At 44.6% G+C, this 19,756-nt stretch overlaps 1 protein-coding gene and 1 long non-coding RNA gene across 14 annotated transcripts in view; one reads left to right on the top strand and one right to left on the bottom strand.

The window, feature by feature from the left end:
- Positions 1 to 16,100, bottom strand: part of Gm32819 — a 33,026-nt gene extending 16,926 nt beyond the window's left edge. For 2 of the 8 annotated variants that reach the window (XR_001779170.2, XR_001779171.2), the window contains exons 1-4: positions 9,518 to 10,323; positions 6,318 to 7,594; positions 6,165 to 6,206; positions 1,214 to 6,019 (exon numbers count right to left, since the gene is read on the bottom strand). This is a non-coding gene — a long non-coding RNA (predicted gene, 32819). Of the gene's footprint in view, positions 1 to 1,213; positions 6,020 to 6,164; positions 6,207 to 6,317; positions 7,595 to 9,517; positions 10,326 to 15,884 lie in introns of those variants that run through there. The other 6 variants (XR_379375.4, XR_003948162.1, XR_003948163.1 and 3 more) reach the window with 6 other exon arrangements.
- Positions 4,992 to 13,299, top strand: Colca2 (COLCA2 homolog). 6 transcript variants are annotated; one of them, XM_006509895.4, is made up of 5 exons: positions 4,992 to 5,208; positions 5,867 to 5,961; positions 9,622 to 9,676; positions 11,000 to 11,229; positions 12,632 to 13,299. In XM_006509895.4, the coding sequence occupies exons 2-5, from the start codon at positions 5,902 to 5,904 to the stop codon at positions 13,004 to 13,006; spliced, it is 720 nt and encodes a 239-aa protein (XP_006509958.1). In that variant the 5' UTR covers positions 4,992 to 5,208; positions 5,867 to 5,901; the 3' UTR covers positions 13,007 to 13,299. The 6 variants fall into 6 exon arrangements, with proteins under 6 accessions (XP_006509958.1, NP_001182610.1, XP_006509959.1 ...); NM_001195681.1 differs by having other exon boundaries at positions 5,003 to 5,217; XM_006509896.4 differs by lacking the exon at positions 4,992 to 5,208 and adding an exon at positions 5,461 to 5,661.
- Positions 16,101 to 19,756: the final 3,656 nt, after the last annotated feature.

Below are 19,756 nucleotides of genomic sequence, written 5' to 3'. Positions count from 1 at the left end.
TATTTCCCACAACATTCGGTAACAGTGTCCCAACATCGAGGTGACAAAAGAATTTTGCATTACTAAAGAAAATTTAGGGCTATAGTCAAATTCGGAAGGAATAACGACACCCTTTCCTCATACTGAAGGTCTTTTAATATGCACGTCTACATTTAATAAAACCTGCTTGAGAGGGGAAAGCACAATGCTGTGCAAGGTCATTTGCATGCAGAAGACCATCAATATTTTTTCCAATTAAAAACGTTCAACTTTACACATTAACGATGCCCATTCTGCTCACCCCAGGTGCTGCTGACTTTATGACTGATGAACAGTTGGCAGACTGAAGGATTTCTGAGTTTGTGGCATGGAAAAGCAGAGATTTGAAAAGCTGGTTTAGGAAGGATGGGAAAGACTATGGACAGAGAGGCTTTCAGGGGCAAAGGCTTGGGTGGAAAGCAAGAACTGGACCAGTCGGGGCAATTAACATAAGGTGGTTGAGTAAATGGTGAGTGAATGAATGAATGGGTTTGCAAATTAACCTACAATAGGAAAGCAGTGAGCACATGGGAGAACAGAGCCATTGCTGGCAGAAACCAAGGCTTACTGATCTTTACTGTACTCCTGGTTACTGTGCCTGGTACACACCTGATGCTCAAGGAAAGAACATCTCCATAGATTATCCCTCATTTAAAGGCAAAATTTGCCTTACAAACAGCGAGACCCATCTCCTCCACACAGATTTTATATGTGCCAACAATAGAGCTACAAGCTAGAAAGCCACAGGTCATGATGTCACTCCCTCTTAGCATTTTAATATCCTCCCCCACACCCAACATCAAGATAGTGTTATAAGTGAAGGAGCTTGTGGCAGAAGACCAGACCCCCCAATTTTTTACAACCTCAGAGGGACTGTTGGGACTTCAGGGAGGCATCCTAGAAGCAATCAGCCCCCAGGAAGAGGGTTCTGGTTGGATAACCACAAACTACAGTCAGAATAATGACCAGCTTGTCCTCACCACTAGCCAGTTGCTTCTTCAGAGCTCCAGGTTTCTAGAAGCCCCTTGGACATGCTGATAACACAGCAAGGACTTTGGGGTGATACTTACAAAAGTCTGAACACCAGTTCTGTCATTTGCTATGCAATAATACAGGCCTGGCACCCAGGAGCAAGAGATGAGAACTTTAAATAATCTTCTGAGCTAGGGATGTTGTTCTGCTGTAGAGTGCTTACCCAGCATGCTCTGGATTCTATCTCAACACTTGGATGGATGGATGGACGGATGGACGGACGGACGGACGGACGGACGGACGGACGGATGGATGGATGGATGGATGGATGGGCAAGCACGCGAGCGAGCAAGCAACTGAAGCAGGGTACCAACTTCTAACGGCATTTGGAATCTCAAGGTAAAAATAGCTGGTTGCGTTAGATATCATCATCGCACAGATACACAGATACATAGACACACAGACACACGTGTGCGTGCACACACACACATGCACACCACACAGAAACAGAAAGACAGAGATAGGGGGAAAGGAGAGAGAGATGCAAAGAGGATCTACTGAAAAAGCATTGTCTCCTGCCTCCTGAAGCAGGGCTTTGGCTCTGAAATGTCTGTGCTGAGGCTTTTCAGTTACAAGAACAAGAATCAAAACTCCTGAATGTTGAGCTGACCTGCAATATAGATAGCACAGGGATGATTCTCAAAGTGGGCCTGTGGAAATAGTTTTCTGAAGTTATTTGTCAGTAACATCATCAGACTCTAAACCTCAGGAACTGCACCAGCACACAAATGCCCCAGGATGTTAGCTATGGCTCAGGCAAAGACTTCTGGGAGAAAAGATGCAGATTTCTTCGCTCTTATCCCTGTAGACACCAGGCTTCTAAAGAGCCTGTCTTCCAGTCTGTGTTCTCTCTGGAGAACTCAGTCACCAGCACTACTGTTCTTGATATTGTCAAGGGAAAACTGTGACCTTAGGCCCCCTCTGCTCAATCCTGTGTGAAAGGGGAGCTGAAGAAATATATTTAGTGTAAAAGAATGAGACAGCACGAGGGGAAAGAGAGGCATGTATAGAGTCAGAGAGAAAAGAGAGACAAGAAATGAAAATAAGTGTCAACATGGAGAAAAACAGGGGACAGAAAAGGGGGGGCAGAATAAACAAAACAGCCAAAGGACAACAAGGAGATCTTAAAAGCAAGACAGAAAGGAGGACAGCAAGGGAAAACATTGACTAGAGGAAAGAAGGATGTGGTCCCAGGGAGAGGGTTTCTCTCAGATCCCCTGGTCCTTTCTCTGGTCTGGTCCTCAGGCCTGGCTTTACAAAAATAGAGTCCAGTGGCTGATAAACACCAGCTGGACCAAATACAACCACATCTCACCCTACTTCTCCACCGCCAGATGCTACTTCAAGTGTCCCCAGCCCTGACCCTTTTCCAGATATGTGGCTCCACCTGCCTAGCAGACAGGTCTACCCTGAATGCTTGTATCACCCCCAGAGACCCTTTAGCTGAGCTGTTTGTTAGATACTCTATATCTAATATACTATGTCTGATATATTTTTAAGTTTTCAGACTTTTTTCTAAAGATTTTTTAATCTAAAGCTTGGGTTTTTGTTTTGGTTTGGTTTTGGTGTTTTTTTTTTTTTTTTTGGCTTTTGTTTGGTAGGTTTATTTTTTGTTTTGTTTGCACTTCAGACAACTCGGGGATTAAAAGAGAGAGGCCTATACCATCACTTTATCTGCATTCCTGGAAACCTCCTAGTTATTTGCAAAGGGGACCCTTCTGTCCCCCTGTGACATCTTGACCTGACATTCCATATCACTCCAGTCTCTTCATCCTTCAAATCACAGGACAGAGAGCAACTCAGGCAGAGCTTCCAAAATACACATCAGCATGGGTCGGAGTTACTCATATTCATGAGGGATCCAAGAAGACAGGTTGGTTCCAAATTCCTCCTACCTCTCTCCTCAGAGCCTTCAAAAGAAAGAAAGAAAGAAAAAACCATGCCCTTCCTCTAAAGGAAGCAGGAGTTCTATGAGGTAAAAAGTCTGGGGTTCGAGGAATTAAAAACAAGCCAAAACATAGGAATAGGGATTGCCACAATGCAGCAGTGGAAACCTGGCCTAAAGGAATCTCAGGTGGGTCAAGGAAGCTGTGCTGGTCTACAGCTCCAAAGAGCAAAGAGCGCTGATGTTTAAGGACTGCTTGCTGGAAGCCCAGTGTCTGTGACCTAGCAGGAGGGAGGATGCAGACTGGACAGGCAAGCCTTGTGGCCAGGCAGGGCCAGAGGGATACAAAGCACAAAGTTTTGGCCTCTGCCGTCCTCTGACCTGCAGCCTGGGCCCAAAGTGGCTCTTTGCTGTGCCACACCCTCTGTCTGCCATGTTCATTCCCCAAAACCTGCCATTTCCCCTTAAAATGGAGAGTGGACAAGAGAGATTCAATGTGGCTGTCCAACCTGGTTCAGGTGGTCCACAGGGAACAGCCTAGGTCAGTGGGGACTTCAGGGCAGCCTTTGAGGCACTAACATAGAGCATCTTTGAGGACACCTGCTCTGCCTGTGGGCAGGTGGACAAAATGTTTAAAATAGGAGAAAAGCAAGGGTCAGGACCCAAAGGGATCTCCCTCTCTGTTTCTCTGGACTCTCTGTGAGGTGCCTGTGTGCAGGATTTCTGCAGAAGATAGTCCATTTTGTTAAGCCTTTGAATATTCAAATTGAAAGTATCGCGCAATCATTGATTGTCAAATCATGGGTTTCTAGAGGTTTTAAATACTTGGCATGAGGGGGAAAAAACTCAAACCTATACCCGAAGGTATAAAACATTAATTCTGTGTGTCTCCTGATCCAGGGACCTGGGTGCTGCCTCGTGTTTTGTGAAACTTTAAAAATGTCGCATCTCTGCCTTTCTCCCTGCACAGGAGCCTTCCTAGGTGCTGAGTCTCTGAAGCTGCAGCATCCAGTCTCCAGCCCAGCTCCTGCTGACCAGGATGTCGGGTAACTCAGATGCTTTTCCAGGGGTCGGGTCATGAGGGCCAGGGGCACTTGGATCCGAGTGTATTTCCTCTGCTTTTCCTGCGTATAACAGAGAGGCACAAAGTCAGGGAATAATAGTCAGGGCCGGGCATGGATCCAGAGAGGACGCGATCCCGCTGTGTCGGGTCCCTCTGGGTGACTGCCCCCCAGAGCAGAGGCCCAGAGACCCATAAGGCCACTCCGGACAATCGAGTCCCCCACGCCCCTGCCTGCCCTTTCACTTTTCCACCTTGGAGTCCTGGGAATTTGGAGGCGCCGACCTTGTGAGCCCAGAAGCGGCGGCGCGGGGGAGCTAGAGGCTCACGGTGAGCCCTGGACTGGAGCAGGACGCACCCGGCAGGGAACTGGGCTGGGGCTGGTCCCGCGTGGACCCCGAGGCGCGCCCGCGCTGCCTGCAGATCCCAGAGCCGACCCAGACAGTGGGGATGGGAGGAAAGGAGACTGGAGCGGAGTGGGCGCGTCCTGGCACTGCAGCAAGACAAACCGATGCCCAGGACCGGGAAGAACAGCGCACTAACTTTCCTTAGGGATCCTAACTTTCAGGATCTGGCTCGTGGGTGGGGGTCTCCCTGCTGTCCAGCCGCGGTCCCTACACTAACCAGGCGAGGCGCTGGTGGCCTGGCACTGTCTCCAAACGCCTAGGCCAGGGGCCACTGTGCTCCGCCCCTCCCCGTGATTCTAATAAGCGCTCTCTCCAGGGTCAAGGTCGGGTGGGAGTCACACTGGGCTTCTAAGTCAAACTCTATTCGGAAAGTGCCTCTGCCGGGTCTAGCCTGGCCTAACAACCAGTCAGACCTACTCACTGCGCTCTGCCGGGACCCCAGGCGGTCACCGGTCCCTCCCAGCCGACCCCCGCCTAGCACAGCCGGCTACTTGGGCTCTCCCAGGTCTCCCGGCCCAGCTCTGCCGGCTCAGGGGCGGCCCCTTCCGGAGGGCTGCCTCTAGGCGACTGCGCGGTCCTAGGGAGCCTCGGGATGCCATTACTCCAGAGCTGCAGCTCTTGCTGGAGAACTCTCCACAGCTCAGTTCTCCAAAAGCCTGCACCGGAAAGGGAGGGGGTGGGAAGAGATGAAGAGAGCGACAGAGTCGGAGACTAGAGGGAGGAAGGGGGTGAGGAAGAAAAGACATTTTTGAAAAAGAGAAAGGACCGACAGGAGACTATTTCCCGATCTTGGCTCCTTTTCTGGGGTCAGTGCAGTAAGTCCTTAACAGGGCCAGGACAGACTGACTGCCCCGACCCCTGTAGCTTGTCGCTTGTTTCAGGGCTTGCTTCCAGACCAAGGGCACCACAAATAAAGGTTGTACTTCCCCAGAAGCCATGCCTGGATTGATAGAGGAATACAGTGGGGCGGGGGGCATGGGGAGAGGGGCTGTTGTTCACATTATGGTGAGGTCCGCGAGATCAGTTGGAAACAGAGAGCACCCCAGATCCACAAGCTGAGCCGGAACCCCAGATTTAATATCGTAGCCAAAATAGCAGGCTTGTTTGACCTCCCTCCACATTCCAGAGCAGAACAGCTGGTACTGTCCTGAGGATGGGGCCCAGCTAGGGATGAATAATTTCATAGATGCCCACAGATACTGTTCCCACTAGGACCCTGAAGCACCTGCCTGTGCTTAACCTTTTCTAGTTTGAGAAATGTGGGTATTTTTTAACGTTATCTTTTCTTTCTTTTTCTTCTTCTTCTTTTTTTTTCTTTTCTTTTTCTTTTTTCATTCTCTTCGTGTGTTCTGCAAAGGTAGAAACTTGGCCTTGGGTATCCTAGCCTTACCAAGGGAACCCTCACTGTATCCCCTTGACACCCAAGCTTTGAAACTGACCACTAACCCTGTTGCCTCTCCCCAGAAAAACCTAAGGTGTATCAAGGCGTCCGTGTGAAGATGACCGTGAAAGAGCTTCTGCAGCAAAGAAGGGCACACCAGGCCACCTCAGGGGCAAACGTAAGCACCACCCTCTCCGTCTCTGTCCCTCCCAGTCCATCGAAGGCTTCGTTCAGCCCTGTGTCAGGGAAGATGCAGAGGCCACCCATAAGCACAGCCCTGTTCAGGGATTCTTACATCTGTCCCCAACTTCCCAGGTCACCATAGGCAGCCACCAAAACCTGTGGGACATGGTGTAGGGCTCAGGACTGTGGGAGGCTCACCTCTCACTGCTCATAGCTGAGTGGGGAAGGCTTCTTGGTCCTCTGCAAGGAAGAGAGGCAGCCAACAGGTTAAATATGTTTTTATAGTGTTAAGAGAGTATAGATACAGCCCCAACAAACTCATTGAAAAAAAATTATCTCCCAGAAACCCACCTAGTTTCTCTGTAATTTAGGCTCTGAGGTCATGTATATGAAAAACCAGCAGTCACTGGAAGTCTCTGGAAGAAAAGGCCTCTCTCTCTGGAATACACAGAACTATGACAGAACTGATCTGGGTAGTCATAAGACACTCTGACACCTCACATTTATAACCCAAGTGCTTGGGGCAGCTGCAGAACCATGTAAACTAGGCGTGCTTGTCCACCGAGAGAGAGTTCAATTTGAAGAGCCTTCTACACGTGACACTGTTAGTGCTTGTGGGTAGGTGTAGGTGTGGAGGGAGGATCAGACAGGATTCCAGTCATCTATGACTTCACTGGTCTGGTCAGCATGTGATCCTGTGCAAGTTCCATGTTGGACTTCATGAATGGAACTTTGGCACCTCAAGCAACAGGAGGGAGAAATTATGGAGTGATGGTGAGATAGGTTTCTGAGCCAGAGGACTTGGGCTTAGTTCTCAGTGACTCTGTGGCACGTGTCCTCCGATACATTGACTTACTAGAGGCTTCTTTGTCTGTTCCCCTAATTGTTCTGTTGAAAGCTAAGAAGAGTTGTATAAAGGCTAAATAAGTGTTTAGGGGCATTCTCCACAGAGAGTGCTCAACAGATCACTAAAGTAAATTCCAACCAAGGGTGGATGGGCCGTTTGCACTAATGTGTATTACACCTTTCTCTCAGAACTTAGAGTTGAAGCACATTTGCTATGATTTGATACACACAGCTAGATAAATTAGTTGTCCCCATTTGCAGAATATCAGGCAACAGTAGAATGTTCTTATAATACTAAGGTGGATTTTCAGTGATTCTTTGTTCAAAGTACCTTTGTATATTCATTATTTCATTTGATTGTAATGATCAGATGACATGAAGAGATCAGAAATCTGTATGCCTCATGACAGCTAAGATCCAAAGTCTTGAAGTTAGAAACAGGCTAAAGGTAGAAACAAGATCATCTTATTTTTCAGTATTGGCTCTCTAAACTCATCTTTCTACAGAGCCGATCATACTAACAGGAGTTTAATAACCTCAGTAGTTCATAACTATACCATTAATAAAACGAGGACCAGGAGCTTGGTACTTGCAGAACTCGGCTTCAGCCATACCCAGAGCATCCCACTTAGGCAAAGCAATCCTGTGGCTGTTGGGTTCTTAGAATTGGTGTGACCACCCTTGGCTCATAGCAGAGTACAGGGCAAGAGGAAGGATTGCATCTCAGTACTTGACCAGGCTCTGATCTTGAGAGAAGTCTCATTTGCCATTTTCTGAGTTCCCTGTGAGAATGAAGCAAGCCTTCAGAACCAATGTCTATTAAGAACATAACGCTGCTTTCTGGGATATGCCCTACTGTGCTTCCTAGAAAGTTCTCATCCCCGCCCCTTCCAGCTCACAGGAGTCATGTACATAGAATTTCAGTAGGAGACCCAGATGTAAAATCTCTTTCTGAGAGCAAACAGAAGGATTTTGGAATTCTGGGACTGCTACACAGTGTACCCAGTCAGCAAGGGTGATAGATAGCACCCCAGGGAGAATAATGTATGCCTGCTCCAGGCAGACCTTTCTAGTTTAACAGAGACTATATCCAACTTGGTCCAACATTAAAGACATCTCTGGGAAACAGTAATCCAAGAGAGAATTAATTGTGCCAAACACTGCAAAGCAAGAGTAAATCTGCCTTCATTGGCTATGAAGTCAGAATAATAACTGTTTGAAACTTTAAGAAGCTAATCATGTTATAGATTGAGGTAGATATCTAAGTCTCAAGTTGTAGCAGAAGAAAGTATATGTGTCAGACTGGTACAGTTATTTTAAATTTTTATTTCAGCCTTATCAGTACACACACACACACACACACACACACACACACACACACACACCACTTCTTTGCCCTTGGAGTAAAGAGAAACTCGAGTTGGTGCTTATCTAAAGATAAAATTTACCTTTCTTCTTTTTAACCACTGGTTTTCCTTTGTTTTGTTTTAATAGGCTTAATGCATTTTTATATATTGTCGATTGTAGATGTGTGTGCTGTTTGAAATAAGAGAGGCACCATTCTTTGTATTCTGGGAGCAAGGCAAAAAGGGAACCACCAAGAGCCAGGAAGATAATATCAATTAGGACGTTGTAAACACACGTCCAGGAGATAACAGGATTACTGGGGAGCAAGCAAACAGGCCAATGGGGGGAAGCAGGGGGTTAAAAGCAAGCTCTACAATGAAGCAGATTTAAAAAAAAATAATAATAAGCCCTCCTTCCAAGTCTTCCAGCTCAAGCTGCAGCCAAATATTTGCATAAAGAGCTGGTAAAGGCCTCCAGCTTCCTGGTTCATGACATTACAGCATGGATCGTTTTCAAAATTAACACACCTCCTGTTTGAGCAGTGGCTGGCTGTGCGGTGCTTGCAGTGGCCCAGAGAACAGGAGTGAGTCTACCCCTGCAACCCCAGAGAGGAGTGGTGAGCTCCCCGTCCAAGCCCAGAGCCACAGACTTTAAACTTTAAAGTCACCACCTGAAATCTAAAAGAAAACAATGCCGGCATTACTGGGCCAGCATAATTGTCCTTTCAGCTGGAAGTGGCAAGCTGCTTAACTTTAAAGTTTGAAAGGTTCGGCCCCATGAATCTTCAGTATTTAGATAGTATAATTTTTAAAAGCAAATTACATAGAAAATAGAAAAAATTAATCTGCAAAGAACTATTTTTCTGGCTATGAACTCAAATGTTTGTTTATAGGCTCTGAATCACTAAATACTTCAAATTTTTTTCTTATATTTTAAAGGTCATAAATGTGAATATTTTAACTTCTCAGATTTAAAAAATCTAGAAACAATGTCTAATTATTACTTATTTCTTTAGGGGAAATTAATTCCTAGGACAAAGAAACAAAGTAGTAGGTACAAACTTGAAAATGTATTGACTGTTGTCATAGTTGGATTAAGTAAATGTTAACTCTTACTCATTATAAAATAAATTGTTTAATAGAAAGGCTGCTTGCTGCCTTTACTTGAATTGCCCTATGTCTGTAAGAAAAAAAAAAGACTTATATTAACCCTTATCAAAATTAATAACTTAACATTTTATCAAGGAATCTGATATTCGTGGGGGGAAAAAACAATGCTCAAGTAAGCAAACAAAAAAGCAAATCTCAAACATAATGCTGGCTGTGTTTGAAGTCCAGTGTTCTTAGAGGAAGGCTTACCGCAAAACAGAAGCGGCTGTCCCCATCGAATCCCCTGCCCAGTTTCCCCAGTGAGGAAGCGCAGCCCTTCCCTTTGCTTCAAGTTCCTCTTCTTGCCTTGACAGCTGTCAGGAAGCAGCGGTCTCCACCTTCCAGACACTACCATGCCATCTTCCGCAGGTCAGTACAGCCAGCTTTATGGTTCCCTCAAACCCTTTCAAAAGTCCATCTCAGAAGCCCTTCAGAGCCTGATGCAGGGGTTAAGAGAGGCACCACCATTTAATTGGAATCCAACCAATCAGAAGGTGACTCCAGATGCAAGCCCAGAAAGGAAAGAAAGACACAGTTTTATCTTCATTCTGAACTGTCTACTCTGTACCAAGACTCTGTCCTTGACATTTATCCCAGTCGCTGGTCTCCAAGCACCTCGGCTTCACTATAAAAGCAGGGTTTGCTTTAGAATCTTTCCATCTTTTCTTGGTGCAGTATGGGTTGTAATCAGACCATCCAGGATAATGCCTTTGCTCTTGTTCACCTAGCATGTAGTCGACAGGGGCTTCCTTCCCACTCTCTACTCTCTTCCCAGAGAGCCGTTCAAACAAGTGTAAGTTTCCCCAGCCCCAAACAAACAACTCTATTACATAAACAGTCCTTCCTATGCCACTCAGCTTCTACGAATTTAAGGAGGTCATATAGAAGGAAGCCTGTGCTTATAGCAGTTCCCACCAAATACATCACTTTAACTTAACCTGAAAGGAACCTGAGATCTTTAATGGGCTTCCTCTAAATCTCCCTCCCCCCACTTTGAACCTTTAAGACTGATTATCACACACTGGGAATATTCCTATTAACTGGAAAGGGGGCCATGCTTTTTGCAAATTACTCTCATTATTCTCTATCATATTTTCCCATTGTACTCTCATCTTAACATATCTACAAATAAGACACTCCTGCCCTTTGTACTTCTTCTAAGCAAAGTGCTATTAATTTGTACACTACATTCTGAGCTTCCAATCTTAGCATGTGCATCACTGTTTATATCATTTCTCCAAACCCTCGTCTCAACAATTTAAGTCCCTTATGTAAAAAGATTAGGTAAGCAGCAAGAGCGTAATACCAGAAGGTTTCCCAAAGCCCCCCAGTAAATTCATCAGAACGGTTTCCTTGCGCTGCAGATAGCTTTCGGCATTAGTGCTTTTATAGCCCTGAAGGCGGGGGCTGGTGCTCTTCCCTGAATGTGGCATTTAGATACTGGCTGGGCCACATGCATTCTTTTACTTCAGCCTAACCATACTGAAAGCTATCTATCACATTACTGATCAGATTAATTTCTCTGGGACTTGGATTAACCTAAGACAACTAACACAGTCCAAATTCCAAAAGTGTTTACTTATAAGGAATTTCCCAATCTCCATTTCCCCCTAGATATAATAAATAGAAAAAAACTCTATTCAAGCCTATTTTGCAATTTTTAAACAAAAATCATTTCCCTTTCTCTTATAGGACTGTATTTTGAGCCTGAACCAACGTCTTCCACACCCAGTTATTTTCAAACTCGAGAATTTTCCACCTGTGTCTCTTGTGAAGAAATTCCTAGCTGCCTCGACCAGATCTTCGAGTCCTACCTTCAGACAGACACACTCCCGGAGCCTTTGCTCAACTCTGCACAGATTGCTCCCCACTATTTCCCAGAGAGCTGTCAAGTGGCCCCTTTCTGCCACAACCAGAGCCTGGTAATTCATCCACATCCTTCCTGGAGCCTGATGCTTGCTAACTGTGGGGTAGAGATGCTTTGTAGAAGTGTTTGCATCATCTCGTGAGAAAGCATACAAATGTTATCAACCAGGAAATAGTCAGGGAAGCATTTTAAAGTTCAATGTGTGGGCACCGTGAAGGGCATAAACCTTTGAATACACATATTATGATTTCCCATGTAAATGGATGTCTGGCAATAAAGAGGTGCTACTCCTTTTTTAAAATATCTGTTAAGACATCTGTTTATTTGGAAATCAATAGTTTCAACAATAGCCCTTAGATTTTTAAGTCCTTGAAATGGATCAAGGCTACGTATATGTGATACCAACATTCTAATGGGGCCTGGCTTAACTGCTGAAATGGCTCCACTTACTGGCTCGTTTGAGCTGCCATAGGCAAAAGAGCATATCTAAGCCTGAGATGGCTGATATTTAAGCCTGTGGACTATGCCTTAATCCTAGCACAAGAGGGCTAGGAGTTCAAGGTCAGTCTCAGCTAAATAGAGAGTTAAGGTATCGCCTAGGAGGCTACATGAGACCTTCTCTCAAAACAAGACAAAGCAGTCCTAATCTTTGAAAGAATTTGGATTTTCTATTCTTGATGGATCTCAAATGTTCAAAAATGTGTTCTCTTTAAAATGAGTAAGATTGTTGTTTTATGTCTTGGGGGTTTATAATTTTTTTAAACTTTGTAAATTTTTTTTTCTTTTAAAAAGTGTGAATACTTTTTATTTTCATTTGTCAAAAGTCTATATTAAGGGAAACTGAACTTAGAGAAGATAGGAAAGTAACTCTACAGAATGCGCATGCGTCTTTTCATGGGACCATAACACACAGTTCCAGCTCAGCTTCCAAGGCTGGCCACTGTAAATGTGCCTAAGATGTGTTAGATCTCTGGCCACTGGCAGAGGAACACACTGGTGGCAGGAAGGGTGGTTTCTCATCCTCGGGTGTTCTAGATGCTGGGCCTATGAGGACTTGGGTTCTACCTCTGTGTGTTTACCTGGCTGCTCACGTCAAGGGTGTGGCCCAAGGTGCCACCTGCAGCTTACACTGTGGCACGCAGCAGGATCTGACGTGCAGGTGACCTGAGACACAGTGAGATTTCGTGGTTTAAGAACAAAACATCCTGCAAGGTTTTAACAAAGGAAGGCAGTGGAGCAAGGCAATCGATTGTTGGGAAAGAGAAAAAGAAATCTGGGATGCGGTGTCATGAAATCACAGTCGGCAAATGAGATTACTTCCAAGGACTTAGCTAAGGGTTTGAGGTTTATTCTTAGCCCTCGTGTTCTCACTGTGCTTGAGTAAATCAACGCTGCTCGGTTCCTTTCATCCTGTCTAAGTTACCCAGCTTTTTGTTTCCTGGTTTTCCTTTCTCTAGATTCCAGGGTCGCCTTCGGATTCTTCCAGTCTCTCTGGCTCCTTTGATTGCAGTTACTCACCAACTCAGCTGCCTTCCTACACTCCAGAAAATTACAGCTCGCCTCCTTCTCTGGATTCCCTACACTCCAGCCTCCCCGAAGAAGGCTACTTCTGCCAACATTGGCCTTCTCACCCCCAGTACAACCACTCGTCCCCAGCCACCCCCTCCTCGGTCTGCTACTATGCATCCTGTGAGGCAGAGCATCTGGATGCCCTCAGAACCACAGAGTTCTTCTCCTACTCGGGCATGGACTGTGCGGACTTTGCCCCTCCTGTGGCCACCACTGGCGATTTCTATAAGAGGGAGACAAGCTGTGATGCCTGCTATAGTTAGTAGAAACCATGATAGAATGTGTCATGAGTCTATCTCTTTCTCTACTGCATCTTGATGACACTTCAACCATTCAACCCTTTCACAAACTACCCCACATATGGTTTACGTTTCACCATTTTCAATCACCTGAGAGCTAGCGTAGGAGTCAACACAATGCCCTCAAACTTGGTCTTGTGACAGTCTTATTTTATACACTCACTGTGAAAATTTTTTTGTATGGCTTTTTCCAGTGCCTTCCTTCTCGGTATAACAAACAAACTCTTTTGTAAACTAATAAATAGCTTTGTATAATACATGTTGGGTTGTTTTTCTCAATTTCCAATAGTAGTATCCTTTGATTTCAGTATTATCAACTAACCAGGAAATAACTAACAATACTTGAATAGTTTCATCATAACTCATTTGTGCATTTAAAATCATTCTAATATGATGAAAAGACCTGGATGCCACAGGACAGAGGGGTAGGCATTGCTGAGATGCTGAGAACAGAAACGCCTGCTTGGGTTAACCAAGGATGTACATTTTGGAGGATCGTCAGACAAAAATTCGATGACTCACTTACCTTTCATATCCAACATCCGTCAATGGAATGTTAATGTGACCCAAAGCACACTCTTTACCAACAGCAGTGTCAACCTTGAGACAACTCTTTTGCAATTCCAAAGTACCTGCTCTATAAACTTTCTCCGCAAATATTGAACTTCATTCCCTTGACAACTGCCGTAGTTTACACCCAGTGATGGGTTTAGATTCAGGCTTATCTTCTCTTCCTGAACTTCTGCCTTAGATCTCTAAATATGTCTTACACATGCTTACTCAGAGATTTATAAGACTGTATCCTTTACAACTGACTTTCAAGAGTTTGAGTCCTTCAGTCAATCGAGTGAGGAGCCCAGCTGTCTTTCAAAGTCAAGAGAAGTAACTTGTGCAGAGTCAAACTGTACCCTTTAATCTTGCTTGGGCATCTGGAGTCCATAGAGGTAAAATCTGGGGTACATTTCCCATGTCCCCTCTTTCAATACGTAGTATAATATTGGTGCCACAGCTACAGTTCTCTGAGCCCTTCCTGTGTGGTATATACTGTGTGCAGATTTCTCAGGCATTGTCCCATTCACTCACTCATCATAACAACATTGAGAATACACGAGGAGTCTAAGGCTTGGAAACTTAATTCTCCCAGACGGTAACCACCCAAACCCGAGTCTAAAAGAACTCCAAACTCTGTTCCTCATCCTCATGTGGCAGGAAGTTTGAGCCACTGTTTATGAAATACTGCTCAGTACACTATGGAGTCATTTGACCCCACAGAAAAGTCTGTTGTCAGCTGTGCCAGATCCCTGGAAGGATCAAACTGTCCAAAAGACACCAGAATGTGAAGCATTAAAAACTGCTGAAGCCCCAGGGTAGCTGGAGGGCCTAAAAGGAGAAGCTGACTCGCTGCTCCTCAGCGGCTTTCTCCTTATGAGAAGACAGGGGTGCTTTCTGAATGACACCATCTCTTCTCTCCCTGAGGACTTAGCTAAGGCTTGGGCAAACAGGGCAAGTTCTAGCCTGCCTCAAAGAATGGCTGTGCCACGGAAACGGAACAATTGCTGCCTTTCTGAAGTGCCAATAAAATTAGTCTTTTAATGGCTTGAAATTAAATTGATGCTGGCCTGAAGTCAACAAATACCTATTCATGCGGTTCAAAGCCACTTCATACTCTCCATGGAGTATGGCTCCAGCAGCTGTCCCCAAGAGAGAGCAGAGGCGCAAACGTTGTCCAGTGATTGCTCTTATATGTCTCTGCCCTAGATTCCATTTCCTTCCTTTTCCTGCTTCTCCTCTTCCCCATTCCTTTTTCCTCCTCCTCTTTCTATTCCTCCTACTCCTCTTCCTCCTCCTCCATTTTCCTCCTCTTTCTCCATCAGTTTTGTATGTTCTGAATCAACTTCCTTCCAGTTTTAACAAAGGATGTTTCTGGTACCCTGATTTTCTTACTCTCTCTCTCTCTCTCTCTCTCTCTCTTTCTCTCTCTCTCTCTTTCTCTCTCTCTCTCTTTCTCTCTCTCTCCCTCCCTCTCTCTCTCTCTCTCAGGGAGGCATGCACACATCTCATGTGTATGTATATGTGTGTGTGGCGAGGCTACAAATAGATATCAGTAGACAGACAGATAATCACTTCTCCTTAAAATACTGTTTAAGAGTTTTTAGATTTTCCGGGTGTGATGGCGCGTGCTTTTAATCCCAGCACTCGGGAAGCAGAGGCAGGATTTCTGAGTTCGAGGCCAGCCTGGTCTACAAAGTGAGTTCCAGGACAGCCAGGGCTATACAGAAAAAAAACCTGTCTTGAAAAAAAAAAAAAAACAATTTTTAGATTTAAAGCCAGACCAATAGGCCAGGTAACATATGACTAAGTGGATGGACTCTGCCCACACATCTGCCATAGCTCACAGGGAATCTCTGGAATGGTGCATTGCCAGCAACACAGAACAGCCTAGACCAGTGTTCTCAACCTGTGGGTCATGACCCCTTTTAGGAGCCAAAGATCAGATATCCTGTTTATCAGATAATTATATTACGATTCATAGGAGTGGGAAAATCACTTTTATGATTAGGGGTCACAACCACATGAGGAACAGCATTAGGAAGGTTAAGAACCATTGGCAGAGTCCATAATCACATGACAATGTGCCTATGCCTCAGTGTGAGAAAGCATGACAGGGTAAGTGTGGGTTGTGACTAGGTATCTACATGTCCTGCAAATATATACATTTATCCTAGTCCTTTGTCTACACTGCACAGTCAGTGTAGACCTTTCATAGCCCTTTGAATACACTGCATAGTCAATGCCTGGTCATTTGATGGAAGGGTCTATTAGCATAATGATAATCACTTACTTGCTCTGTCGTCTTTCCGTGCACCTGTGCTTCTTGGATCATCCTGTAACCTGCACACAGCCACACAGGCATCAGATCCCTATTGTCTCATTTTTATAAATGATGAAACTGGAGTTAAGAAGATGAAAACTTTGTCCCATGTCACAATACTTCTAATAAGAGTTCTTACACACAGGATATCGGAGGATATGGTCCAAACTCCTGAAGTTTCTTCAGTACATGCTCCATACCTAGAAAAACAATCTTTTTAGAATTTCACCTTTCACCATAAAAGTCATAACTGTATCTTAGTTGACTCCTCAGGGAGCAGAGACATTTAATAAAATTATACTTGGAAACTTGAATGAATGAATAAATCTGTTATTCTAGAACCATTGAGAATATTAGCCAATATGAACCAAATGTTCAGTGTGTGCTTTCAGAGTGCGAAGGGGAGGATTAAAGGTCTTAAAATCCAGGTCGATGAGAAGTTCAGTTTGGATGGGCACACACTTACTTTCAAGTCCTCTGGAAACTAAAATTATGGGTCAACTCTTAAACCCAAGAGAGATCAGATGAAACAGAGTAGAAGGTAGTAAATGTTTGTAAACTCTTACCTCACACAGTGACCTAGAGCACAGACATCTCGGTGGCTATTCTAAGCCTGCAGGGGAACATTGAGAGCCCTCTGTAGATATACGAGGACAACTGAATGATAGAGAGGACCTGCCTATTGATCCATGCATTTCTTATTACTAACTCATTAATCTAAAAAGATTCATGTTTAAAATATGTTAGGTTATGGACAAAGCCAATAACATTGTGAACAACCAAAATCAAAATAAACACAGTCTCATCATCATTGCCAAATTCTTTTTTTCCCAATTTTTATTAGATATTTTCTTCATTTACATTTCAAATGCTATCCCAAAAGTCCCCTATACTCTCCCTCCACCCTGCTCCTCTACCCACCCACTCCCACTTCTTGACCCTGGCTTTCCCCTGTACTGGGGCATATACAGTTTGCAAGACCAAGGGGCCTCTCTTCCCAATGATGGCCGACTAGACCATCTTCTGCTACATATGCAGCTAGAGACACAAGTTCTAGGGGTACTGGTTAGTTCATATTGTTGTTTCACCTATAGGGTTGCAGATCCCTTTAGCTCCTTGGGTACTTTCTCTAGCTCCTCCATTGGGGGGCCTGTGTTCCATCCAATAGCTGACTGTGAGCATCCACTTCTGTGTTTGCCAGGCACTGGCATAACCTCACAAGAGACAGCTATATCTGGGTCCTTTCAGCAAAATCTTGCTGCCATGTGCAATAGTGTCTGGGTTTGGTGGCTGATTATGGGATGGATCCCCGGGTGGGGCAGTGAACCTACACAATTAAGCCCTCATATGACACACTGGTAACACTGCTCTGGAAAGCACCCCACCCTGCCACCCCTTCTCTTGCCTGTAGCAGTAAGGAGGTGAGCTGCTCGTGAAAGCAGCTTGATCAATGAAGTATCCCAAAGCCTTGGAGATTGATTTTAACGTGTCCAGAGGACGCCATTTAGGACCCACGTTGTTTAAAGGCAGAGTATTAACCTCTGTACTTCCACAGGACTTTGGTAATATGTAGAGACTAAAAATATGAACAATTTTGAATACACTTTTGCATGAAAATGAAGCATCAGACTCATTGCAAACAGAAATCTGTGTTATCTAGGTCAGACTACAAAGCTTGTCTTACTTAGTATAGGCAAAGAACATCCTTTCAAGTCTTGGAAAATAAGGAAGTATAATCTCTCTCTCTTTCTCTCTCTCCCTCCCTCCCCACCTCCCCACTACTTCCTTCTCCCTCCCCCTCTTCTTCTCCCCTCTCCTGCTCCCTCTCTCTCTCCCTCTCCCCTGTGTATATGTGTGGTGTGTGTGTCTGTGTATGTGTGTCTGTGTCTGTGTGTTTCAGCAATTGTCACCTGGATAATTAACGGGAAAGAGGAGACACCTATCTGCCCCTTAACCTGTAGATTAGACATGGAGTAACACAGCTCCCCCAGGGCTTTTCTAGTGGAATCACCTCTCCTTCCCTTGTGTATGTTTGGCTGAGGAGTAATTTTTGAAGAGTTTTGATAGAGTTATCACAGTCTTAGCATTGCCCTAATGAGGGGAGATGTGAATCCTAGGGCGGGGTTAATTTGAAAGCAAGTAGTATCACTCCCCCTATGGATTAGAGTAAAGAATGTCCCTGTGTTCCTACAAAGGACCAGTTCTGTGCAAGGACTCACCAGAAGGCAGGGATCACCAGGGGAATTGGGGTCATCTTTAAGTAAGCTCCCTGTGAGAGGTATAATTCAGGGGTGTTTTTCTTTGGGGTCATGAACCCAGACCTATATTGGCACATTATGTTTGACCTCCTCCTCTCTTGCATCTTATTGGATAAATCCATTTTCTTTCAGTAAGATATTGCTCTTGGATGAAGGAAAAAAAAACAGAGAATAAAGTCAATACTAGAGAACAGAGCGCTCTCTCTCTCTCTCTCTCTCTCCCTCTCTCTCTCTCCCTCTCTCTCTCTCTCTCTCTCCCCCTCTCAGTTGAAACCGTTGTGGAATCAGTACTGTCTGATTTCAGAGACTTGTGATAAACTGTTCATAGAAAGGGACCCTATGAGAAATGACAAAGGTTAAAGTCATGGTCAAGGACATAAATTAAGAAGCAATAGCTCCAAGCCTGCATAGAACAGGAAGGTGGTTACCATGCAAGAGGTTGGAGCTTGTGTCCCTCAAGAAGGTTTTCATGGAAAAATAAATACACTCAAAATATATTCTGCACCTGTATATTGAACATGGGCATTGAAGAAGGGTTTGATCAATTTGATTGATGATATTTTTAGGACCTAGGAAGAGACATGGAGATCATCTACTTCAGTGGACCCCACCTACTGCAGCACATCATGATGAGTTGAGGAGATTTCTAAAAGCATTAACATCTAAGCTGAGAATGATGACAGACCCTCATAATCCCGAGCTGAGGAGGTTTGGGGCTTGTTGGCCAGCCAGCCTAGCCAGCTTGATGAGTTCTAAGTGAGTGAGAGATCCTGTCTCAAGCAAGGTGGACAGTGCCTGAGGAACAACACCAAAATTGTCTTCACACACACACACACACACTTTGTTCTACCATCTTACCCAGCCCTAATGATGTGCACCTCTTTCTAGTTTTCTGGGCTCTCTGTATTTAGCCCAACCTGAAAATCCAATTGACATTTAACAGAGACTTAGGACCTATGCATGAGAGGACTGACGGCATGTATCCTTCTGAGCCTGGATTACATCATTTAAAATATTTTCCCAGTTCTGCTTACTTTCCTGAAGTTCTCATTTTTCTTCATGGCTGAATAAGATGCCATTGTTTGTTTGTTCTTTTTTAAGTTATCTGAAGATTTTGATTCACAGGACAGAGGACTTGGAGTTCAGTCAAGCCTGGCCTCATTTTACAGATGAAGAAATTGAATCAAAAGGCAGAATGACTTATCCCAAGAGGGCGACCTCTCTTTGCCAGTGAAGGCAGATGACCATCTGAGTTGCTGCACATGAACTTAACCTCTACTCCTTTGTGGGTCATAGGTCAATAAAAAGCTGGTTCCCTGGTACGGAGGCACAGGGAGGGTGAGCCCAAAGAGAGTGTGCCCAGTTTAAGTCATCCTCGGGAAGAAACAGAACTTTTAACAGTCATTTTAACTTCTTTTTGTTTTATTTTATTTTATTTTATTTTATTTTATTTTATTTTATTTTATTTTATTTTATTGGGGGTACAACAGTGTGTCATACATCTTGAGCTAACTTCAGCCTCTCTCTGTAGCCAATGACAATTTTGAACTTCTGATCCTCTTACCTCCATCTCCCGGTGCTGAG

The sequence above is a fragment of the Mus musculus genome, chromosome 9 (assembly GCF_000001635.26).
Source record: "Mus musculus strain C57BL/6J chromosome 9, GRCm38.p6 C57BL/6J".
In the NCBI taxonomy this organism is placed as follows: domain Eukaryota; kingdom Metazoa; phylum Chordata; class Mammalia; order Rodentia; family Muridae; genus Mus; species Mus musculus.
Note: the sequence above shows the minus strand (reverse complement) of the source record. Positions and strands in the feature narration are given on the sequence as shown.

What these genes read in the sequence shown, in the direction of transcription:
- Colca2 (XM_011242373.3), top strand. Translation starts at nt 6,675, where the DNA reads ATGTTGGACTTCATGAATGGAACTTTGGCACCTCAAGCAACAGGAGGG. An exon ending in TACCATGCCATCTTCCGCAG is followed by an intron (nt 9,677 to 10,999) that starts GTCAGTACAGCC and finishes TTTCTCTTATAG; the next exon opens with GACTGTATTTTGAGCCTGAA. An exon ending in TCTGCCACAACCAGAGCCTG is followed by an intron (nt 11,230 to 12,631) that starts GTAATTCATCCA and finishes TCCTTTCTCTAG; the next exon opens with ATTCCAGGGTCGCCTTCGGA.